Source organism: Giraffa tippelskirchi, chromosome 4, assembly GCF_054371585.1.
Source record: "Giraffa tippelskirchi isolate mGirTip1 chromosome 4, T2T-mGirTip1v1.2.pri, whole genome shotgun sequence".
Lineage (NCBI taxonomy): Eukaryota > Metazoa > Chordata > Mammalia > Artiodactyla > Giraffidae > Giraffa > Giraffa tippelskirchi.
In genome coordinates, this window is record NC_137278.1 from 96708311 (window position 1) to 96734109 (window position 25799).

Here is a 25799-nt window from a genome sequence, read left to right on the forward strand (position 1 = left end):
AAAAGGTTTGCATTTTTCTCCCTTGTTAGCCTGGCCAATCCTTGGCTTGGTCCCAGGATCAAATCCCTTTTCAAAAAGACTTTTGTTCTTCATATGTACCTGCCAAAATAAATACTTCCTCTGAAACTGGACAACCGAGAAACTATTACACGCACTAAGACCGTAAAGTTACTATGATTTGATGTTTTCAAAGAATAAGTTTCCTTATTTGGGAAAGCGTAATGCCTTCAGGCAAGAGATAGAAAACTTTGATTTCTTTCTGTAAGAGATGATATGGTTGTTCCATCTGAAAGTCTCATCCTAAAGGACCCCTTCTTCCCTGGTCATTTCAGTTCTGCTCCCTTCCAGTGCTCATAACTGAAATCAGGGCACTAGAGATGAGTAAGGCATCTCAAATGACCTTCAGTTCAGTTCAGTCACTCAGTCGTGTCCGACTCTTTGCGACCCCATGGACTGCAGCACGCCAGGCCTCCCTATCCATCACCAACTCCTGGAGTTTACCCAAACTCATGTCCATTGAGTCGGTGATGCCATCCAACCATCTCATCCTCTGTCATCCCCTTCCCCTCCTGCCTTCAGTCTTTCCCAGCATCAGGGTCTTTTCCAGTGAGTCAGTTCTTCGCATCAGGTGGCCAAAGTATTGGAGTTTCAGCTTCAACATCAGTCCTTCCAATGAACTCTCAGGACTGATTTCCTTTAGGATGGACTGGTTGGATCTTTTTGCAGTCCAAGGGACTCTCAAATGACCTTCAGAGTATTATTCTTCCAGGTTTGCAGATGCATAAACTGTAACCTCACCCTCCCAAATGCTACTGAGGTTGCCCACCAAGCATTTATTAGTGTGAAGCTCACATCCTGGGTCCACTGGTATACAGGGGAAATAGTCACAGAGTATCAGAAACTACAGAAGGGAAGTGGGAGGTAGAGTTCTTATCCTCACAATCCCACAGTCTGATGGAGCACGGGTCCCCAACCCCTGTGCTACAGACCACTACTGGTCTGTGATTTGTTAGGAACTGGACTGCATAGCAGGAGGTGAGTGGTAGACAAGCAAAGCTTCATCTGTATTTACAGTTGCTCCCCATTGCTCACATTACTGCCTGAGCTCTGCCTCCTGTCAGATCAGCAGTGACATTCTATTCTCTTAGGAGTGTGAGCCCTACTGTGAACTGCAAGCTCAAGGGATCTAGGTTGTGCACTCCTTAGGAGAATCATCCCAAAACCATCCCCCGACTCCAGTCTGGAAAAATTGCCTTCCACAAAACTGGTCCCTGGTGCCAAAAAGTTTGGGGACCTCTGCGATGGAGAGTTCTGGTTACCAGTAGAAGCCAATGCATGGTGACATTGAATTTTAAAGCAGGAAATTTCCTGTCTGAATCATCCAAGGTTTACCAGGATTCTTCGTTCCATGTCACCTTGCCCAGCCTGGCCTTTCCCAGTGACACTGTGCTGCAACCACACTGGCCCCGACGCCTCTAAGCACACCTGACTTGTGCCAGCCGGTGGGCTTTGCACCTGCAGAGGGCACACTCACAGTATCTCCTACATACACACTCTCACTGTCATGCATACTCACACCTTCAGTGTCCTCCCCAAATTCCACCAGATCATACTTTCCCTTCCTGGGTCACCTGGGTCCCTTCAGGTCTCCTCCCGGAGGCCACCCAGCCTCCCTGTAGGCCTGTCACTTGCTCCCTCCTGCCCTCCCTTTGGCATTGGACTCCTTTGCATTTCGCTAGTTAATCATGGACTCACTTGCACGTTGAGCTATCTCATGAGTGCACATCTTTTTTCTCTCTGAATACATGTTCCTAGAAGGAGCTTTTGTGTGTCAAGTGCAAGTCACACAGAATCGGGTACTTCAGCAAATACTTGTTGAAAGAAATGACTTCCTTAATCTAAAAGCACTGCCAAGAAATACTCCTCTTAGGGTTAAAGCTATTTAAAATTTTGATTTGCTAACCCAGGAGAGTTTTACCTTACATTTCCGTTTCCTAAGGTGTCATGAATAATGAGAGGGGTTTTTTTAGAGGCAAGACTTAGATCAGTAGTTAAGAGTCTCTGTAATTCTGTTTTGTTTGATGAATGAATGTTTGAAAACCTGGGAGATTATCCAACCCCAATTTACAATGTGTTATCCATTGAGAGTAAGAATATATGGAACCACGAATCTGATGTGTACATTTAGATTTATAAGAACCTAAGAATGTAAAGCTGATATAGGGAAAGATTAACATAAGTTTAGATGGTCTACAGTCCCCCACAAGGACCTCCCCTGTGGCTCAGAAGGTAAAGAATCCACCTGCAATACAGGAGACACAGGTTCAACTCCTGGGTCAGGAAGATCCCCTGGAGAAGGGATTGGCTACCCACTCTGATATCCTTGCCTGGAGAATCCCATGGACAGAGGAGCCTGGTGGGCTGTAGTCCATGGGGTCACAAAAGAGTTGGACAGGACTTAGCAACTAAACAACAGCAATAAATCCTCCCAAATCAGTTCTATTAATGTTCAACATTGTATCCAAGCTGATATCATTCCTTGAGCTTTACCTGCTCTCCCTTTCTTTCCTCACCCTTAGGGCGAGGTCCTATTCATGAAACTACTGAAAAATACATAACTACACCAAGGCATGGAGATGTATTGGGTTGGCCAAAAAGTTTGTTTGGGTATTTTTTTTGTAAGATGTAACAGAAAAAGCCAAATGCACTTTTTGGCCATCCTAATAGATGTCACAAACAGTGTAAAAGATAATAAGCAAGGCCTTAAATTGTCCAAGTGGGAGTATACCATAAAAATGTGAAAACTCTTACATAGTCAGACCCATCAGCTTACACATATATTAATACTTAGCACAACAGCAAGGAGAAAGGAGTAAAGTTGATTTGACCATCAGGAGTTAAGACAGAGGACAATAGAAATTAAAACAGCTGTGAAGTTCTGTGCAATTCTGATTGTGATATGAATTTGGCATGACTCTGTATAACCATTTACTCACTTGCCCTAAACCAGCAGGAATCTGTGAAAATAACTAGAGAAGGAATTAACCTATCTCTACCTTTTCTGGGCTCCATTTGCAAGAGTTTGGAACTTTAAAGTCGAGTTTCTCAAATAAAGTATACAGATTTTGTGACAACACTGTTTGAAAAACCCTTCTTGAGGAAGACACTGTGTTCACTCTCTTGATCAGGTGGAAAAGTTTGGAAAGGCTTTGAACTATGCAGAAGCAGCCTTGTCATTCATTGAGTGTGGAAATGCCATGGAACAGGGCCCCATGGAGTCCAAATCTCCTTACACCATGTATTCAGAGACAGTTGAGCTCATCAGGTAAGCGCTGCATTTTCTTGCAAGAGGGCGGGGCAGGGAGGTGGAGGGAAGAATATATATGTATAAGTACTGCAAACACAGAAAAGATCACACTGTCTGGGTCAAAATAGTGAGCAGGCCTGCCATTGCAACATCAAGCAGGTGACTGGAGGGTATTTGAAAATGCTATTACAATGCTGTCGGGTTTGGTACACAGGGCTTACTGTGAGGTGATACACTGTATAAGAATGACAATGTAAAAGAAGCCATAAGAAGGCTTCCTGAGAGCTTTTGTAATGACGGTGGCGGGGAGGGGGGGGTACATATTAAGAGAGCACTGGACCTGAGCATGAGGAATCAGGTCTCGCCTTTAGAGCAGTGGACAAAATATGAGGAGGATAAATTCTACCTTGAACCATACCCTGAACGAGGGTATTTGGGAAGGAAAAGAGAGAGAAGAAATCATCATGAAACAATCATGCAGTCTAAATCTGTGGATGTGGCTGCCCTCAAGTATCTTTATGAAGTTGGTTAAACCTGAAATGTGGGCTTCCCTGGTGGCTCAACAGTAAAGAATCTGCCTGCAATGCAGAAGACGTGATTTCGATACCTGGGTCGAGAAGGACCTCTGGAGAAGGGAATGGCAACCCACTCCAGTATTCTTGCCTGGAGAATCCCACAGACAGAGGAGCATGGTGGGCTCCAGTCCATGGGGTTGCAAGAGTTGGACATGAAGGAATGATCAACACTTTCACTTTCAAACCTGAAATGTACAATGTAGAATTATCTGTGCTATAAATGTATTACTTTAAATAAATAGCTATTATAATTATTCTTGGAGGACAAAAAAAGATCACACTGTCAGCTACCAAGAGCCAGTGTTCATCCCCGAAATAAGATGGACGATCTTGCAATGTGTTTTGGCATCGCCTGCCTCCTTTGATCTCTGTGTGAGTGAGGGTTGGGAGGGCGGCTTCTCCAACCCCACTGGCAGGAAGGAAGCTTTGTCTGAGGGAGACGTGAGTTGCTGACTTCGCCTGCTGGGAAGTGGCAGAATTTCAACTCCTTTCACCTCTGTGCTGTGGTTTTATTATTATTATCTGATTCAATATGATTTAGATTTGTATAATCTAAATTCTAACTCCAATCAATAAATGATTCGGGAGTATTTAATAACAGGAAAGAAGGTGCAAGGGGATTTTAGGAAAGGAAACCCATCCTATGATGCTCTATCTGAAAAGGTACTGGCCTTGTTCTGGTCTAAGACTTGGACCTGAGCACCATCCCCCAGCCTGAGTTGGGACCATAGTGCGAACAGACGCAGGCTTTGTGACAGGGGCACAGCAGGGCCACGGGCAGGAGACACCTGTCTTCCATGATGGCTGCATGGAAAGGTACATCCTTCATGTCGCTAATGAACCATTAAGGGAATTTCATCCATTAATCGTTCTGAGAGAGCCTTTGTCATGTTTTATGTCTTTAGCTGGTTCAGCTGCTTGGAATAATATCTAATATGCATTATATGAAATAACCCTTCCCAAAATTAACTTTAAGAGATTTTTCTAATTCTGGAATTCTAGGCCGCCTGAGAATAGCTGTGTTTTACCATGCCTCATTATTCCAGATGGAAAATGTCTTATTTATTTGTGGCTGGGCTAGGTATTCGTTGCTGGGCACGGGCTTTCTCTCGTGGAAAGCAGGGCCCGCTCTTTGTTGGTGTGTGTGGCCCCTCATCACAGTGGCTTCTCTTATCACAGAGCATGGGCTTAGTTGCTCTGCTGCATGTGGGGTCCTCCCAGACCAGGGCTGGAACCCATGTCCCCTGTATTGGCAAGCAGATTCTTAACCACTGGACCTCCAGGGAAATCCTGGAAGATTTCTAATCATCCTAAATTTAATCTTCTTGGTATGCGTTGACCCAAGTCAACAGTGTTTTCCATCACTCTCCTTCGGGATTCAGGAAAGGATGACAGCCTTTGAAATTGTCATCCCAGCATCAAGAACACATCATCTGCAAAACACACTTTTCAAGAATGTTTCGGAAGTCAATGCTGTCCAGCCCTTTTTCTTATTAAAATATTTCTACTACACCAATGCATTGGTGATTCCTTCATACTGTCTTCTTATTTGGTACAGTATTTTGGACTGTGAAGAAAAGAAATTGCCATGGTAAAAAAAAAAAAAAAAACTTAAAATTACTTTAAGAGATCTTGTTGTTGTTGTTCAGTTGCTAAGTTTTGTCCAACTCTTTGCGACCCCATGGACTGCAGCATGCCAAGCTTCCCTGTCCTTCACCATCTCCAGGAGTTTGCTTAAACTCATGTCCGTGCAGATCTTAATTTCTCATGTTTCATCCTCTGAATAAGGCACAGACATGGACGCCCACAGGTAGGCAGGGAAGAAAGTGGGAGGAAGTAGACAGGCACAATGCTGTAAGGTATCCTAGAATGCAAGTGTCTTGAGCACAGGGGTTTTAGGGGGTTTGTCTGATCTGTTCATTAATGTGCTCATAGCCCCTGGAGGAGTTTCCAGAGCATAGTACACACTCAGTCAATATTACAGATCAGCAGGTCACAGGGCCTGTGGTTAACTGGAGTGTACATGGTCTGCTTAAGGCATTCACACTTTAAGAACAAACAAACCAACCCAAACAGCAGTAATTGCCTGATTCCATCAAATACGACTAGAGGTGCTGACATGCACACCCGCTCTGCACCAGGGATGGGACTTTGCATGGATGGAGAATATAGTCCATTTTTTAGATGATTGAGTAGAGTCCCTTAAGCTACTCTGAAAACTAAAATAAGAGCTCTTCTTATCTGAGTTAGAAGATAACATTAACTTACTGCTTGAAACTGAATGTTGCCCACCAGGTTTGAGACTCCCTTCCCCCACTGAGAGACTCTGGTGAGCCAGGAGCACTGTTGGGAGGGGGGGTCCTGCCACAGATGCCCAGCTGACGATGTGAGAGAATTCCTCTCTCCACCAAGGAGAAAGTGCCTGGGGTACACTGGCAAGTGGAACCCCACCTCCTCAAATCAAAAACTGCACCATGTAGACGTCCTTGGAGGTCGAGTGGTTAAGACTCCATGCTTTCACTTCAGGGGGCATTAGTTCAATCCCTTTTCAGGAAACTAAGATCCCACGTGCCAAAATTTTAGGAAAAAATTGTAGCACAAAGGCTCTGAAAATTAAATTGTAGTTGGAACCACAGCCCACAGAAGTAGGCTAGGACTTGCCTGCTAAACCTAAACAGGATGATTTCCTTTTAAAACAAAATATTTAAACAGAACCCAGGATCTTCTAACATAATAGCCAGAATGTCTAACATACAGTAGAAATTCACTCATCATACCAAGAAACAAGAAAATCACAACCAAGATGAGAAAAGACAATTGGTTGACACCAGTAACCAGGATGAATCAGATGTTAGAATTATCTGACAAGGATTTTAAAGCAACTATCATAAAAATGCTTCAACAAACAATTACAAATTCTCTTGAAACAAAAAAATGAAAGTCTCAACAAAGAAGTTGTTTTAGAAAAGAACCAAATGGAAATTATGGAACTGAGAAATGTAATGGAAATATAAATCTCACTGGAGGGGAACAGTAGTAGAGAAGACAGAGGATAGAATCAATGAACTTGAGAACAAGAAATAGAATCTACCCCCAACCTAAGCAACCAAGAAAACAGACTGAAAAAGAATTGGAGAGCTTCAAGCACAATGACAACAGAACCTCCAAGTCATCTTTGGGGTCCCAGAAGAAGGAACTGAAAGATATGTTAAAGAAGTAATGGCTAGGGCTTCCGTGGTGGTTCAATGGTAAAGAATCCCCCTGCCAATGCAGGAGACGTGGGTTCAATCCCTGGTCCAGGAAGATCCCACATGCTTCAGAGAAACTCAGCCCAGGAGCCACAACTATTGAAGCCCAAATGCTCTAGAACCTGTGCTCCACAAGAGAAGCCAGAGAAATAAGGAGCCCTCACACTACAACTAGAAAGTAGCCCCCACTCACCACAACTAGAGAAAAGCTCACGCAGCAAAAATGACCCAGCACAGCCAAAAATCAGTAAATAAATAAAATTATATTTTTGAAAAGAAGTAATGACCGAAACTTGCCAAATTTGGCAAAAGACATAACCCTACAGGTTCGGGAAGCATAGGAAACTCCAACAAGCATAAAGCCAAAGCAATGCATGTCAATACACCATCAAAACTACATTTCTGAAAACTGAAAACAAACAAAAAGCCCTGAAAGCAACGAGAGAGGAATGACACATTACCTGTAGCAGACACCAATTCAGGTAACAGCAGATGTGCTGTCTGAAACCATGGAAGCTGGAAGTGGCATGCCGTTTTTCCAGTGCTGAAAGAAGAAAACCTAAATAACTGTACACTTAGATTCAGTGAGACCTCGTTCTTCAGGAATAAAGAGGAAATAAAAATATTCTCAGACTAAGGAAAATGAGGTTTGTTTCTAACAGACCTACCTTTAAAGGCTGGCTAAAGGAAGTTTCTCAAACAGAAAGGAAGCGGCAAAAGAAGGAATCTTGGACCAATAGGAGGAAAGGAAAAGCAACATAAGCGAAGAACTGTGGGCACATGCAATAAACCACCCTCCTCAAGAGTTATATAAACCAGAGTGCTCAGTGATTGCAACAAAAAATATACCACCATCTGTGATCAGTGCACACTGTTAGTTGCTCAGTCATGTCCAACTCTTGCGATCCCGTGGACTGTAGCCCGCCAGGATCCACTGTCCATGGATTTCCCAGGCACAAATACTGGAGTGGGTTGCCATTCCCTTCTCCAGGGGATCTTCCCGACCCAGGGATCAACCCCGGCAGGTCTCCCACATTGTAGGCAGATTCTTTACCACCTGAGCTACCAGGGAAGCCCATCTGATGCTCAAGGCAATGTTATTTAAAGGCATAAACATGGAAGTAAGGTTTCCACTCTTCATGCAGAGTAGAAAATGTTGATACCAATAAACTGTGAGAAACAACTATGAAAACTAAACAAAGGGGATACACTCAAAAAAGGAGGGAGGTTCAAGAGGGAGGGGACATATGTATACCTATGCTGATTCATATTGATGTATGGCAGAAACGAACACAATATTGTAAAGCAGTTATCTTCCAATTAAAAATAAATAAATTTTTACACACTCACCCTCTGCGATGGCCCACACTCTCTGTGGAGTGTGCTTTTCTCTGAATCTGAATAAATCCATTTCTTCCCTATCAAAAAATAAAGAAACTTTTTAAAAGCACTACAAATCTACATGTGTTGGAGACAGTGTAATAACAGTATCATTTCTTGAGCAACTTGCAACAAGCCAGCCCACTATGCTAAGAGCTTTACAGATACTGTTTCACTTAATCTCTACAGCAATGCTACACTATCAGCAGTAATGTACTCATCTTACTTTATAAATAGGGGAAAGGAGGCTTAAAGATGTTAATTTGTGCAAGCTCCCATGACTAATAAGTGACTAACCTGGGATTTGAACCCAGGACTCCCTGACCATTCCCCAGCCTGCCTCAGGTCTCTCCAAGGATCTGCAAGTAACTTGGTATATTATTGGAGAAAGGAATGACCATGGACTGCTGGTTCAGAGAAATAAGTGAGATCGAGTAAAGTTCATAAAATCTACTAGTTATGCATCCAGGATAGTTATACTGCTGTCAAAATAGGAGTTTTGTAACAATTAAAAAAAAAAAGGTAAACCCAAGTATTCATCTGAGGACAAAGAGTAAATATTTTTCTGGAGATTGGTCCGAAAGGGTTGAACTTTACCAACATCTTCTCAGCAACTCAGCCATAGATCAGAATTTGTAAAAATGGATGCATCACCATATACGTGGGTAATGCTTGAATGGATAACACTCTTGACCATCTGTAGCGTTTGGACTTGTATTGTTAAAAAGCAGAAAGTAGCTAGATGGTCATCAAAGTCATTTTGTTCTAGTCGTGACAATAATGTCGTGGTTGGGGAAATGGGGCAACCTCAGTTGGCTTTCAAGAAGGAACTGTCAGGGCTTCCTAGGTGGCTCAGTGGTAAAGAACCCGCCTGCCAATGCAGGAGACATGGCTTCAATCCCTGGGTCAGGAAGATCCCCTGGAGAAGGAAATGGCAACCCACTGCAGCGTTCTTGCCCGGGAAGTCACACGGACAGAGGAGCCTGACGGGCTGTAGTCCATAGGGTCACAAAGAGTCGAACATGACTTAGTGACTAAATAACAATAAAATCAGCAAGCACCATGAAAAACTAAGAGAACTACCATCCTAGAAGATGTTCGATGGTTAATAAGAAAGCTTTATTTCTTTGTTTGTCTTTCCTTTTTTTTTTTTAAGGTATGCCATGAGACTAAAAACCCACTCAGGCCCCAATGCCACACCAGAGGATAAACAGCTGGCTGCATTATGGTAAGTGCATCATATCGGCTTAAAATAGCCTCCCCAGCCTTGTACGTCTTCACTGGCGAACCTGGTAACCTGGTGCCAAAATGCGTGACGTGTTCACTGTGCTTCTAACACACCAAACTGAAGGCATATCTCAAGGTGGCCATGGAGAGCCTGCACCCTGCTGTCCTATGCATGCAGTGAATTCATGACTGAAAGTGAACAGGTCCGTGACACAAGGACTCATTTTCCTGTGTGCGTGTGTGTGTGTGTATGTGTGTATATGTTTTAAAATCAGGTAAGTTTGTGTTTTAATCATTTGAATGTGAATTGTGCCCAATGTAATCTCTCATATTTAACATTTTGGACGCAATCAAAATAATCATCTGTCTCTTTACGTGTGGGATTAGTAGGGCTGAGTCAAGATGGGGTATTCAGGTTCTCAACACATTAAACTGAGGAGCCTGTTCCTTCCACTTTGATAATCAAAGACTTTTTAAATGTTAATCAACATGTAATAGTTTTTTCTATAATAACAGAAATGATAATGATTGTGATTATAATAATAATAATTTTCCCCATGACATTTCCTCAGGACACCTCACTCAACTCTATCAAATTACAGGACACCTCTCTGTTAGTTCCTGCTGTGATAAGTAACCACAATGTCTCTACTCTGACAGTTCATACTCCACCCTAGAACCTGATTTGCAAGTTGTAGAACTGAATCTCAAAATAGTAATAGTAATAATAATAATAGTGACAGACACAAAACAGAGGGTCTCTGATAGTTTTGCATCACCACTTCAAGTAGCATTTGATGTGCTATTACTCAGGGATATATTGTATTAATACAACACAGGGAATGCAGCCAATATTTTGTAATAACTGTAAATAGAAAGTAACCTTTAAAAATCATATTAAAATAAAAATAAATTTTAAAATTTAAATAAAAAAATAAAATTTGAGACCATTAAGTTGTATTTTCTAGGTTGGTATTCTACTATGTCAATACTATATCTGACTTAGCAAATAATTATGAGCGAAAAGCACCAAGGAATAGTTGATATGGCTCAGGAAATGATTTCTGTGCTCTTTTCAAATTTTAACTTCCATATTAGGATTAATAAATTAAGTATGATTAGTTCATATTATATAAGAGGGATTCAGTTCAGTTCAGTTCAGTCGCTCAGTCGTGTCTGACTCTTTGCGACCCCATGAATCGCAGCACGCCAGGCCTCCCTGTCCATCACCAACTCCCAGAGTCTACCCAAACCCATGTCCATCTAGTCAGTGATGCCATCCAACCATCTCATCCTTTGTCGTCCCCTTCTCCTCCTGCCCACAATCCTTCCCAGCATTAGGGTCTTTTCCAATAAGTCAACTCTTCGCATGAGGTGGCCAAAGTATTAGAGTTTCAGCTTCAACATCAGTCCTTCCAATGAACACCCAGGACTGATCTCCTCTAGGATGGACTGGTTGGACCTTCTTGCAGTTCAAGGGACTCTTAAGAGTCTTCTCCAACACCACAGTTCAAAAGCATCAATTCTTTGGCGCTCAGCTTTCTTCACCATCCAACTCTCACATCCATACATGACCACTGGAAAAACCATAGCCTTGACTAGACGGACCTTTGTTGGCAAAGTAACGTCCCTGCTTTTTAATATGCTATCTAGGTTGATCATAACCTTCCTTCCAAGGAGTAAGCGTCTTGTAATTTCATGGCTGCAATCACCATCTGCAGTGATTTTGGAGCCCCAAAAAATAAAGTCTGACACTGTTTCCACATCTATTTGCCATGAAGTGATGGGACCAGATGCCATGATCTTAGTTTTCTGAACGTTGAGCTTTAAGCCAACTTTTTCACTCTCCTCTTTCACTTTCATCAAGAGGCTCTTTAGTTCTTCTTCACTTTCTGCCATAAGGTGGTGTCATCTGCATATCTGAGGTTATTGATATTTCTCCCGGCAATCTTGATTCCAGCTTGTGTTTCTTCCAGCCCAGCGTTTCTCATGATGTACTCTGCATAGAAGTTAAATAAGCAGGGTGACAATATACAGCCTTGACGTACTCCTTTTCCTATTTGGAACCAGTCTGTCGGTCCATGTCCATTTCTAACTGTTGCTTCCTGACCTGCATACAGGTTTCTCAAGAGACAGGTCAGATGGTCTGGTATTCCCATCTCTTTCAGAATTTTCCACAGTTTATTGTGATCCACACAGTCAAAGGCTTTGGCATAGTCAATAAAGCAGAAATAGATGTTTTTCTGGAACTCTCTTGCTTTTTCGATGATCCAGCGGATGTTGGCTATTTGATCTCTGGTTCCTCTGCCTTTTCTAAAACCAGCTTGAACATCTGGAAGTTCACAGTTCACGTATTGCTGAAGCCTGGCTTGGAGAATTTTGAGCATTACTTTACTAGCATGTGAGATGAGTGCAATTGTGCGGTAGTTTGAGCATTCTTTGGCATTGCCTTTCTTTGGGATTGGAATGAAAACTGACCTTTTCCAGTCCTGTGGCCACTGCTGAGTTTTCCAGATTTGCTGGCATATTGAGTACAGCACTTTCACAGCATCATCTTCCAGGATCTGAAATAGCTCAACTGGAATTCCATCACCTCCACTAGCTTTGTTCATAGTGATGCTTTCTAAGGCCCACTTGACTTCACATTCCAGGATGTCTGGCTGTAGGTGAGTGATCACACCATTGTGATTATCTGGGTCATGAAGATCTTTTTTGTACAGTTCTTCTGTGTATTCTTGCCACCTCTTCTTAATATCTTCTGCTTCTGTTAGGTCCCTACCATTTATGTCCTTTATCGAGCCCATCTTTGCATGAAATGTTCCCTTGGTATCTCTAATTTTCTTGAAGAGATCTCTAGCCTTTCCCATTCTGTTGTTTTTCTCTATTTCTTTGCATTGATCACTGAGGAAGGCTTTCTTGTCTCTCCTTGCTATTCTTTGGAACTCTGCATTCATATGGGAATATCTTTGCTTTTCTCCTTTGCTTTTTACTTGTCTTCTTTTCACAGCTATTTGTAAGGCCTCCTCAGACAGCCATTTTGCTTTTTTGCATTACTGGTATGTAAATAACAAATATATAAACTATAAAATAAAATAATAACTACTCCCACCATAGTTTTTAATTATTTAAAAAACACATTCATATCTTTTACTTTATTTGAAATAATTATAGTCCACAGTAAAGTAGTTTTTTTATAACTTTTTGTTTTATATTGGAGTATAGCCAATTAACAGTGATGTGATAGTTTCAAGTGGACCGTAAAGGGACTCAGCCATAATATACATGTATCCATTCTCCCTCAGTAAAGTAGCTTAAAAGGGAAGGTGACAAAAACAGCTAGAAGGGCAGTGCTTTCAACAAACCCACGGCCGGAAGTTCAAGATGTCCGAGGAAAATCAGAATAAGGTAGTTCTTCCCTGAAGTTCAGCCAGAAAGCAGAGAGAGCTCTGTGCTAGAGCGTTCTCGCTCCTCTCGTGGAGAGAGACTTCCCTCTAGTGGTGGAAGAAGAAAATGGCCGGCTGCTTAGTCCCAATGAAAAAGCAATAAAGCTATTTATTTGTACTTATATTCTTTATTTTATATACACGCATTGTTTATTGATTCATATTTATATTTTTTATGTATATATGTTCTTTGTACATATTTACTTATATGAAGTGATGTTTTTAATGGAGTAACTGAAATTTTGAATATTGAGCAATAAGGAAGATCAGATACCTACAGACATATATGCATGTATAGAAATATTTAATATATATATAATCATGCTATGAACATTGAGTGCATTGGATCAACAAGATTGTTGGCACAGGGGCGACTCATCTGTCTCTTTCTGCCGCAGTTACCGATGCCTGGCTCTCCTGTACTGGAGGATGTTTCGACTCAAAAGGGATCACGCTGTAAAGTATTCCAAAGCACTTATCGACTATTTCAAGGTACTGTCTCGCTGACGGGCAGAATGTTGTACCCAGTTGTCTTCCTGTCAAGGACATGTTCAATGTAGAATCCACTGATTTGGGGCTAATCCAGGAGACGTCTGATTTCTGCACTAACCTCATTTATGACCTACTCATGGCATTCAGGGCTCAGAGAATAGCCTTGAGAACCCATCTAATTTATCCCGCTGCCTGTGTCCAAGTATCTTTATAGCCCCTAGAGAAAGAAGATGCTGCTACCCACCCCAGTGTCCTAGGAGATCCATCTTTCCAGCTAACGTAAATTCCTCGTGTTCACTCAGAGCTTCTTCCTCTTAGAAGCAGCTCCTTAGAAGTAACTCCTCTTTGCTATCTCCAGTCACTAATTTAATTTTTAATAAAAGTGTTATTTTAAATGATAAGAAATGGCTTGGTAGAACCCAGAGGCACTAGAACAGCACTGTGCACATAAAAGGATAGAATTGGAAACTGTGCTTTTACTTACGGAATGAAATCATTTTCATTGGGAGAATGAAGAAAGAGGAGGGGAGACAAGAAACCTCTGCTGTTCTGTTGTGAAGTGGACCCGACATAATAATTTATTTGAGACGTCTGGCCTCTTCGCTGTCCATTTGACTATAGAAACAAGAAATTATACCATCTCTACCTCCACCAACTCTTTATCAGATACACAACCATCATTTTATATTTATTTTTGGCTGCACTGGGTCTTCGTTACTGAGTGGACTTTTCTCTAGTTGCAGCGAGTGGGGGCTACTCTTCTTGAGGTGCCCGGGCTTCTCATCGCGGCAGCTTCTCTTGTTGCAGAGCACAGGGTCTAGGCACCTAGGCTTCAGTAGTTGCAGCATGCAGGCTCAGTAGCTGTGGCTCGTGGGCTCTAGCACTCGGGCTCAGAAATTGTAGTGTACAGGCTTTTAGTTGCTCCATGCCACATGGAATCTTCCCGGACCAGGAATCTTCCCAGATCATGTCCCCCTGCACTGGCAGGAGAATTCTTATTCACCGTACCACCAGGGAAGTCCCCACGGTCATCATTTTAGATCTTTAATCCCCAACCTCCACTTCTTGGAGATGATTTCTGATGACCCGGCTATGTTGGAGGTCCCATGGGCCATGTCCATCTAGTAGCCTGGCCATGCATGTAGAGTGTCCAGGCACTAAGCCAAAAAGCTAACTGTCTCAGTGCATTGACAATCGTGGGTTATAATGACAATTACTGACACTAAGCGTCTCCCTTTATTTTGGGTACCTAAAGTTTAAGATAAGTCATTTTCAAAAATTTAGAATCTAAGAGCTATTTTGGGCTCCAAAATCACTGCAGATGGTGACTTCAGCCATGAAACTAAAAGACACTTGCTCCTTGGAAGAAAAGTTATGACCAACCTAGACAGCATATTAAAAAGCAGAGACATTACTTTGCCAACAAAGGTCCATCTAGTCAAAGCTATGGTTTTCCTAGAAGTCATATATGGGTGTGAGAGTTGGACTATAAAGAAAGCTGAGCACCAAAGAATTGATGCTTTTGAACTGTGGTGTTGCAGTAGACTCTTGAGAGTCCCTTGGACTGCAAGGAGATCAAACCAGTCAATTCTAAAGGAAATCAACCCTGAATATTCATTGGAAGGACTGATGCTGAAGCTGAAACTCCAATACTTTGGCCACCTGATGTGAAGAACTGACTCACTGGAAAAGACCCTGATGCTGGGAAAGACTGAAGGCAAGAGAAGGAGATGATAGAGGATGAGATGGTTGGATGGCATCACCAACTCGATGGACGAGTTTGAGCAGGCTCCGGGAGTTGGTGATGGACAGGGTAGCCTGGTGTGCTGCAGTCCATGGGGTTGCAAAGAGTTGGACACAACTGAGCGACTGAACTGAACTGACTGAAGAGTTATTACTTAAGAGTTATTATAGTAAAGCAAAGCACTTGAATAAAGAAGGAATCCAAACTCTAAGCCACAGAGGTTACCACAGAACTTTTAAGAGATCCAGTTTCTTAATGTATGTGGATTGTCTGTGAAACTGTACAGAATGAACAGAGAACTTAACTTAAAAATCAGAACTCCCCCTCCAGAAGTTCCTGGTAGACACCCTAAATCAAAGGCTATTTCAATACTACTTAAAGTTCAGAGATTATGGAAACTTTAGGAAACAATGATTAGTGTTAATTGCTCAGTCGTGTTTGACCCTGCGATGTCATTGACTGTAGCCCTCCAGGCTCCTCTGTCCATGCAATTCTCCAGGCAAGAATACTGGAGTAGGTTGCCACTCCCTTCTCCAGGGGATCTTCCCAACCCAGGGATCGAACCCGGGTCTCCATTATTGTAGGCAGATTCTTTACCATCTGAGCCACCAGGAAACAATGGTAGTTGGTTCATAAAAAATAAGTTTCATCAGTACAACTGGCTCTGAAAAACAGGACTTTGCCCCCACCTGTGTTTTTTACAGTCACGGGACCTCAGTTGTAGTGAAAGGCCTGAAGGCAATGTTACACAATTCCCATGTATAAGGCCATTTCTTACCATTTTGATGATAACACCACCACTAAAAACTAAAAATCAGTCACCACTTCATAAAATTCTTTTTAACCAAAAGAAACATTTTGTCTCTGGGGAACCAAGCTGAGGCTATTATATTTTCTTGTTTCTGGAAGGGAACATTCACATCCATATTATAAAGACCATTTTTTCCTTAACAATCTCACAGACTTATGTCCAAGAAAGCTTCATTGGAATCTCACGGAGGAATCTGTCTATACATTTAGAAACTTCCCTTGCCAAAGGCAAAATGTCTTTTAAATACCTGATGCAAACAACTGGCTCAGGCAACAAATCCTAAATCAGAATATTTAAATAAATCAGAATTTTTGAATTCACTCTCTGTTAAGGAAATACATTTAATCTATTCTTTTAGAAATGTTCAAGAGCAACTTCCTTTAAGAGAAATACTTTAAAGCTTTGTAAGTTAAAACAGTAACAGTTGATGGTCTCATATATTTTCAGGCATTAAATGCATGTCAACAGTTCTGCAAATATGCCCTACGTTTAAATATAAGATGTTCTCAGTGTATGTGTGGGAGGGGGGTTGCCTGCTGCCCTACTATCCTGTAGAGAGGAAGCCAATAGCCTAGTAATTATAACTTCCCAGATCCAGTTTCTGTGAACCTGCATTTTATCTACAGTGTCTGCCATTACTTCTCTCAGTGGTCACCTAAGAATGTGTTATTGTGGGCTGTTTAAACTCAAGCAGATGGTACTCACTGTCAACATTTTTGTTTTCTTGCAGAATTCATCTAAAGCTGCCCAAGCTCCATCTCCATGGGGGGCCAGTGGAAAGTAAGTTCATTTTTGCGAAGTGAAGGTGATAAATGAGATGTTACATGAAGCTGAGCAAGGGCTTCCTGGTGGCTCAGTGGTAAATTACTCGCCTGCCAATGTAGGATATTCAAGAGATGGGTTGGAGCCCTGGGTTGGGAAGATCCCCTGGAAGAGGAAATGGCAACCCACTCCAGTATTCTTGCCTGGAAAATCCCATGGACAGAGGAGCCTGGTGGGCTACAGTCCATGGGGTCACAAAGAGTTGTACACGACTGAGCCCTCCCACCCCAAACACATACACACACACACACACAGAGGAAGCCGGGCAATGCGCTACTGTTTACAGTGCCCTGAGGGGCCGCCCTGCCTCACCAGGTACTAACCTCTCCACTCTTGTTTTTCCATACTCTCCCCTTCCAGGAGCACTGGAACCCCATCCCCCATGTCTCCCAACCCCTCCCCCACCGGCTCCGTGGGCTCTCAGGGGAGCCTGTCCAACGCCAACGCCCTGTCCCCATCAACCATCGTCAGCATCCCGCAGCGCATCCACCAGATGGCAGCCAACCACGTCAGCATCACCAACAGCATCCTCCACAGCTATGACTACTGGGAGATGGCGGACAACCTGGCCAAGGAGAACAGAGGTGCGCGAACCCTGGGGGAGGTGTGCGTGGACCAGCCACAGCTCAGGGAGACAGCCTAATCCTTGGGCATCACTGGGCGAGATTTTATCATTCACCGAAGTAGAAGCTGTCACCTACTGAGTGAACTTTCCCTGACTTCTCCCCCTACTCAGCACCTCCAGTGTCTTTGCCTGTCTTTATCATTACTGTGGGAAAGATCAGAGACAGAGATGGGGTTAGAGATGATACAGGTACCAATGATATAGATACAAGTTATATAAATATGCACACATATGTTTTTCCTTTAGACAGTGAGGTCCTTGAAGGTAGGGATGACATTTTATTCAACTTTGTAACCCTAAGACCTGCACAGTGCCTAAAACATAGCTGGGGATCTGAAATACTGGATGAATTAATTAGCTGATGAGTATGAATGTTCCTGGGTTTCCCAGGTGGTGCTGGTGGAAAGAACCCACCTGCCAATGCAGGAGGCATAAGAGACACAGGTTCGATCCCTGGGTCAGAAAGATCCCCTGGAGGGGGGCATGGCAACCCACTCCAGTATTTTTGCCTGGGGAATCCCTGGACAGAGAAGCCTGGTGGGCTGCAGTCCATACGGTCTCAAAGAGTTGGACACGACTGAAGTGACTTAACACACACACACATGAATGTTTCTGCCTATTCAATTGATAGCTGGTTACAACTGAAAAAAAAGGTTTTTATGGGTAAGTTGTATTTCTTTATTTTTAATTAATTTTTATTGGAGTATAGTTTCTTTACAATGTTGTGTTAGTTTCTGCTGTGTGTATATATATATCCCTTTTTTTCTGATTTCCTTCCCATTTAGGTCACCACAGAGCCTACTAGAGTTCCCTGAGCTACACAGTAGCTGTATTTCTTTTAAATAATGTTTGTTTTTACTCATAAAAGCATGTTTAAACTTGTATATATGTAAACTATGGCTAAATTTGTAAAGTACAGAAAATAGAGAAAACATTTTTTAATTATCAGTAATCTTATCACGGGCTTCCCTGGTGGCTCAGTGGTGAAGAACCCACTTGCCATGCAGGAGACATGGGTTTGATCCCTGGGTCAGAAAGATCCCCTGGAGAAGGAAATGGCAGCTCACTCCAGTATTCTTGCCTGGAAATTCCACGGACAGAGGAGCCTGGTGGGCTACAGTCCATGGGGTCACAAAAGAATCGGACACAACTTAGTGACCAGACAACAACAGTCTTATCACTAAGAAATAGCACTATTAACATTCTATTGAAATGTCATCTAGTCTTCTCCAAATATGCATGATTTTTACCAAAATAAGATCATAGTGTATGTACAGTTTTACATCCTTTTTTCCATTTTACATTATATCAGGCATATTTTCATGTCACTAACTAGTTCAAAAACACCCTTTATGATGGCTTTGTAGCACTGTCATAATAGTGGTTAAACAGTCATGTGTGTTAGTCACTCAGTCGTGTCCGACTCTTTGTGACCCCATGGACTGTAGTCCACCAGGCTCCTCTGTCCATGGAATTCTCCAGGCAAGAGTAGTGGAGTGGGTTGCCATTCCCTCTCCAGGCACTCTTCCCAACCCAGGGATCGAACCATGGTCTCCTGCATTGCAGGCAGACGCTTTACTGGCTGAGCTACTTTATACAGTCATAAAGTATCACAATTTCTCAAACCATTCCCCTGCTGTTGAACATTTATGTTACTTCCACTATTACAAATAACAGTATGATAGATATCTTCATATAAATCATTGTTCATATTTCTGATTATCTTCTGATAGGAGGGAGTTGTAGAAATAGAATGTTGAGGTCAACAGTTGAGGTCAACAATAGATTCTTTTAAGACATGCATTGTTATGAAAGAAAGCGAAATGTTAGTCTAGCTCTTTCCACCCCATGGACTATAGCCTGCCAGGCTGCTCTGTCCATGGGATTCTCCAGGCAAGAATACTGGAATAGGTAGCCATTTCCTCCTCCAGGGGATCTTCCTGACCCAGGGATCGAACCCGAGTCTCCTGCTATGCAGGCAGAATCTTTATTGTCTGAGCCACCAGGGAAGCCCTGATTGGTATATATGTTATTAATTTTCTCCCTACCAAGTTCCTACTCTTTCTCCAGTACTGAGTGAGAGTTTTGTTCCTGATAGTTTTGTTCCCATGGTAACATGCTTCTGAGACTAAGACTAAGAAGCTCATGATGAGATGAGAACCAATGGCACAGATAGGCAGCTGGGCCCTGAGTACATGAAATTGATCATGTAACCAGACGGGACATAACAACAACTCAGGTCAGGGATGGTGCACCCAGAAAACCCAGTGGGGATGCCAAGGAGGTCAGTGCCAAGGGTCAAGACCAGCAGGACAGGCTCCCTAGAGGAGCTGGCACAGAACAGGATTTTGAAAAGCAGATAGTAGTCGAATAGCTGAGATGGAGTCGGGGTGGATGTCACAGGTGGATAAAAGAGCAAGGACAAATGTACAAAGGTTTCCATGGCCAGTTTGGGAGAACCTGAGCAGGCCAGGCTCCAGATGGTGCCACCAGCTGCCACCTGTCCCTCAGCAGAGCCACACATCCAGTCTGAAGTCCACCTGGCTTCCCCCAACCTGCCCCACCTCCCAGGCTCTGCTCCTGGCTTCCTGCCACGCTGTCCTCCCTGCCACCTGGACATTGGCTCTTCTCTGAGCCTCCCTAGCGGGACCTCATTCAGCACATCCAGGAGCACCTTTCAAAACCTCCTCCCAGGTTCTTGGGCTTCCCTGGTGGCTCAGACAGGAAAGAATCTGCCTGCAATGCAGAAGACCAGGGTTCGATTCCTGGGTCAGGAAGATACCCTGGAGAAGGGAATGGCAACCCACTCCAGTATTCTTGCCTGGGGAATTCCATGAACAGAGGAGCCTGGCGGGCTATAGTCCATGGGGTTGCAAAGAGTTGGACACGACAGAGTGATTAACACTTTTCCCAGATTCTTACCTCCAGAGAGTGCTCTTCAGTGGTCTTGGTCAGTGCAACATGGCAGCCACGTGAATTGATTTGTCTCTGTCAGCCGCTAAACTGCAATCTTGGAGACGGCAGAGCCTACGGATTCTTCATCTTGGTGTCTTCTCTGACTCCACCCTCGTGCCCCTAGCATAGTGCCTTGGCAGTGATATATGTTTAATGCAAGGACAAACCCAGAGAAGGTTCACAGACTGGCTGGCAACCTCAGTAGAGATGCCTCAGAACCCATCTGTGAACAAGGACCTACACTATAGCACGGGGGACTCTACTCAGTATTTTGCAATAACCTATAAGGGAAAAGCAGCTGACTCATATTTCACAAATGACTGAATCACTATGCTGTACACCTGAAACTAACACAACATTGGAAATCAACTCTGCTCCAATGGAATAAAAAATAAAAGACAGTGTATACAAGCTGATTGCTCCAAAAGCAAAAAAAAAAAAACCACCCCTGATTTGCCTCCAGGAGCCTCGGACTCCCCCAGGGGCTCAGCACCTAACACAGTTGAGTACAGTGTAAAGGCTGACAGAGCTTCAGGCCAAGTTCAGGGTGAGATGTGTCACTGCACAAAGGAGACTGCAGCCCGGGGAAGTCAGTTTTCCTTGCTTTCTGGCTGAATCAATGTCATTGGCTTGAATTAGAAGTCGCCAGGTGAGGGATTCCCGGGACGTAAGTGAGCTCTCCGCTGGGGGCTCACGTCATATGAGGGGACCGGGAGCTGAGCGTGTATCCCCCTGACGACCCTCTCTGTTTCACCAGAATTCTTCAACGACCTGGACCTGCTCATGGGGCCGGTCACCCTGCACAGCAGCATGGAGCACCTGGTCCAGTACTCGCAGCAGGGCCTGCACTGGCTGCGAAACAGCGCCCACCTGGCCTAGACACCGGCCCCCAGGCTGCGGCGTACGCTCGTCCCCACGGACGGCCCAGCGTTTCTGGACACTGTGCTCCCCACGTTCCCGGCCACAGCGTTTATCAAAAGGCGGTGAATATTTCTCAGCATCGAACAGCAGTCTTTTCTCCCAGGGCATGTGTGTTTGTGTGTGTGGGTGTGGAATAAGCTGCCTGTGGAGGTGTGTAAGACACAACAATTCTCTAGAACACATCTTCTTTGTCTAGTTTCCAGCATCCCAGGCTAGACAAAGTGATCTGACGTTTCTGATTAGAGAAAACACACACTCACTCACACACACACACACACACACACACACACACTTTCTAGTTCAAAGCTAAACCGTGACTTCTTAGAATATTCAAACAAAATCTCATGGGTTAGTGAACCAGGTGCAATATAGCACACCAAAAGCTTGACTGCCAGTTAAGATGAACCCAGTTCTTATACTGTTGATTACTTTCAGTATTAATATACTTTTCTCCCATTATTTTTTTATTGTCTGTATTAATGGGTATTTGAATAATGAAAATAAGTCAGTTATTTTTGTGCTGGACGTTTACTAGTTTGCATGTTACCAAATACCCTGCCTTTTGTCTAGTCCCTCCCCTCCTCCATCCAATTCTCCATCTAACTCTACTATCAACTAAACGTGTTAGATGCAAATGAATCAACTCCCATGGGCCTTCCCTGCCCTGCCCCCCAAAATAGTATGACCATGACCCTGACCCTGAGATTTGGTGGGAAAAAAAAAACCTCCGTGTCTCACCGAATGGAAGCAGCAACACCTGTGTCCCCAGGCTCAGGGAGGAGCTGAACCCTCTGCACAGGCCAGGAGCCCAGCCGGCACACATGCTTCTTCCTCCCGCCACTGTGACCCCAGGGGCTGTGAAGCCCCGTGAGTTTGTCAGCCGATACTTTTCAACAAGTCTTTTCTTTCTGTGAGAGCTTTCTTACCCATGTTCTTGGCCAAATGAGGACATTGCCTAGGATGTCCCTTCCCTTGGAGTCTGTGTCTGTGGCTTTGTCAGGCCAAGAACTGTTTGCTGCCGTGATTCTGCCTAATCCTCCCTGTCTTTGGAGAAAGTGCCGTGCGGACCTTGAATGTGTTTTGACCTGGGGGATGTATTTCAGGGTCTGATGAGCAGGTTACTCACCGCAGAGCAGGTTATCCCTGTAGTGACTGCGGTTCTGTCTGGGGTAGCAGCGACCCAAGCCCCCCGCGCATCTGGTACGTGTATGTTTTCCCCCAATTGTTTGTTTTGTTTTGTTTTTTATAATTAAGTTTACATTTTAGTTTTTTCAACATTTTGTTTACAGCGTTTGTCTGAAATTTCTTTTATTGTCTGAAATTTATTTCTTTTATTGTCTCTTGTCATATCCTAGATTTAGTGTTCTTGTTAAATATATTTGAATACAAAGATATTGGTAAAAAAGAAAAACTCCTGGAAAGGAGGCTATACCTTGCCATGCTTTAAAAACAAAACTAATGACCTTGATGCCTCTCACTTGACAAAATTACCCCAAGACAGCCTGAGAAAGACAGGTGATGGGGTACATGGAATAATCCATTTTTCAAGGTGATGGTAACGTAAAACATTTATATCAGATGCTAATGGTCTCACTGGTTTGGTTGCAATATTAACGGTTTCGTCAGCCTGATCTGTGGGTGGGAAATCAGATTGTTGTAATTCCCTAGCTCTAAGCACTGATTTAAAACTGTGCAAGTGATTGAACAGCTTTGGTGATTTGAAATTCATTTCAATGAACAAGTGAAGGCTTTGTGAAATTTGCATTTGGTGTTGGCCTTTAAGCAGCTGGAAATGTTAACAGTACTTCTTTTTTCACATTTATCCAACTGAGGTGCTTCTGACATTCCTTTCACTAATTATTACTAGATTTCCCCTTCCCATTGGGGTCTAACTTAAGAAATTTTTATTTGTTTTTTTTTTTTTTGGAGGACTGAGGCTTAGTTCTACTCACTGTTGCTGAATTCTGATGAAATGTTCAGACTCTCACATAAAAGGATGGCCCCCCAGTGTCCCTTGTGCATCCCTGGGGTGCCTTTCTGCTCTTATTCACCTTTAGGCCCCAGGCCACAGGGTGGTGTCCACACAGTGTGCTCACATGTAAAGGCACAGGCTGCCTTCAGCTGGTTGTGCCAGCAGCACTGCATCAGTACGCCATGAGCCGCAATCATTCCAGCAAAACGTGAAACCAGTTAACTGGGGGCAGTCACAGCATGCCATTCCTCTCGGTGTCTCATTTCATTGGTGGAGCATGTTGGGGCAGTGGTTGTTCCTTGCTTTGGCATCAGTGCTTTTGATAAGGAAGCATCTTGTGATCATTGCTGGTTCCTTTTCTTTAGTTTTGTTCAAAATAGAAATAGCTTTCTTGTGTTTTCTGATTATGAAACTAATAGACACTCATGGTGAAAATTCAAACAATACAGACAAGTGTAAAGTAGGAAGTACTCAGTCCCACCCCCCAGAGACAGCACTGCTCACCCTTCCCTGTATATCCCTCGGGAGAACCTCCCATTTAAATGTAGAATGTCTATCATCATTTCCTTCTATTTGAAGACATTATTTCTTCAGAAGTTCAGTACAAGTTCAACTGGCCTTATCCCTCCATGACCTGAATGGACCTGGATCACAATTGTTAGAAATATCTTTGAAAGAGAGGAACCCAAATATATTCGTGATTGAAATGTGGGATTTGTTACCATTCGACACAGATCAGAATTACATGCAGAATTGTGCTTGGGAAGAGAGGTTCGGTTAAAAAGTAATTTCTGGAAACTTTCAAATTGCAAACAGAAAGTCGGACCCACTATCTAAAGAGAAATGTACTGGGAAAAAAAAAATCTGAAAAGTTGACAAACTGTGTATTGAATTGAACATGTGGAATCAACGCAGTGAGCTTTTCTGCACTAAAACGGACCCTCGTATCTACAACAAAGATGTGTGTATTACATAACAGTGATGTGTACATTTCTGACATCCCACACATAATATACACAGTTTGTATAAATGCATACATTTAAAAATATATATGTACAGTACAGCTACCATAAAACTGTAGTACGCTTGAAGGATATGACCAGTGCCTAATGTTGAGTATGTCACTGCGTGTTTAAATCACCTCAGAAGTGCAGTAATGTTATCAAATTAATCAGTGCAGCCAACCTTATTTATGAACCACATCTTTGAAACTGTGCAGTAGTATATACATATATATTTTTAAATAACATTTTTCACAGTTTTCCAGAGTTACTGTTGAAATCTGTATCACCAAAAATAAAAAAGGCAAGATTTTTTTTTAATGATGTAGACACTCTCCAAACCCAGTTATCTGTGTGTGATTTCCTGTTTGTAGATACCCAAGACACTTTAGCAGTCACCAGCCTTAATGCATGTACAGGATATTATTGTGACTTAATTTATCTGCAGTTTTTAATCCATGTGAAATTGGAATTTATAAACTGACTTGGATTAACTATGTCTGCCTTTCTAAGGTTGCAAATGTTACATTAAATGATTTATGTTGTAAATGAGAGACATCGAGTTGTACGTAAAAAAAGAAAAAATGTCCACCAATTTCTGTGAATATTTTTACAAGGAAACTTCAGACTCAAAATATATTCAAATAAGCATTCTGGTCCCTAGTTCATAATCTCTTTAGAATGGACCTTGTAGTTTCATAAAAATTTTTAAATGACGCTTCCAACAGATTATCATTACTAAGTCTGATATTTTTCATGGGGGAAAAAAGTAATGTTTTCATTATTGGAAGTATAATTTGCTACTTGTCTTTCCCATTTCCCAGCATATTCACACACATGTGTGTGAGAACACACCCAAAGTGTCCTAGAAAATGCTGAATAGGAAGCTTAAGGGGGTTATTTTGATAGCTACACTGATGCCTGTCCAACCAGTAGCCCCGGGACATTGTTTTACCAACATTCCGTAATGACAGAAGTTAATTCCCTCACTTGTGTCTACCAGGTTTTTCCAACTCTAACCAACATGGTGGAATAATGTCAGCAATATTTTCTTCAGTGAAATGAGAGAATTTTGAACTACCGAAGATAGAGATATTAGACCAGTAGCTTTCCATGATATATATCTCCTCCATGTGAAAGCGTTTTTTATTAGCCTCATATGTTTTTACTCTTCTTTCTCCCCTTTTCATTCCTTTCCTCCCCAAATTAAACTAAAAAGAAGCAGAAACAGGAACAGAAGTAAAACAATTACTTCACTTTGCCCAGCCTATATCTT

The 25799-nt window shown here is 42.7% G+C and overlaps 1 protein-coding gene and 1 pseudogene across 2 annotated transcripts in view; both read left to right on the top strand.

Moving 5' to 3' along the window:
• Positions 1-25072, top strand: part of AFF3 (ALF transcription elongation factor 3) — a 555281-nt gene extending 530209 nt beyond the window's left edge. For both annotated transcript variants that reach the window (XM_081484340.1, XM_081484341.1), the window contains 6 exons: positions 3189-3325; positions 9667-9738; positions 13579-13672; positions 16958-17007; positions 17410-17633; positions 21387-25072. In XM_081484340.1, the coding sequence (XP_081340466.1) occupies positions 3189-3325; positions 9667-9738; positions 13579-13672; positions 16958-17007; positions 17410-17633; positions 21387-21508 (699 nt within the window). In that variant the 3' untranslated portion in view covers positions 21509-25072. The remainder of the gene's footprint in view (positions 1-3188; positions 3326-9666; positions 9739-13578; positions 13673-16957; positions 17008-17409; positions 17634-21386) is intronic.
• On the top strand, positions 3384-4613 carry LOC145544537 (cytochrome b-c1 complex subunit 7 pseudogene; annotated as a pseudogene).
• Positions 25073-25799: the final 727 nt, after the last annotated feature.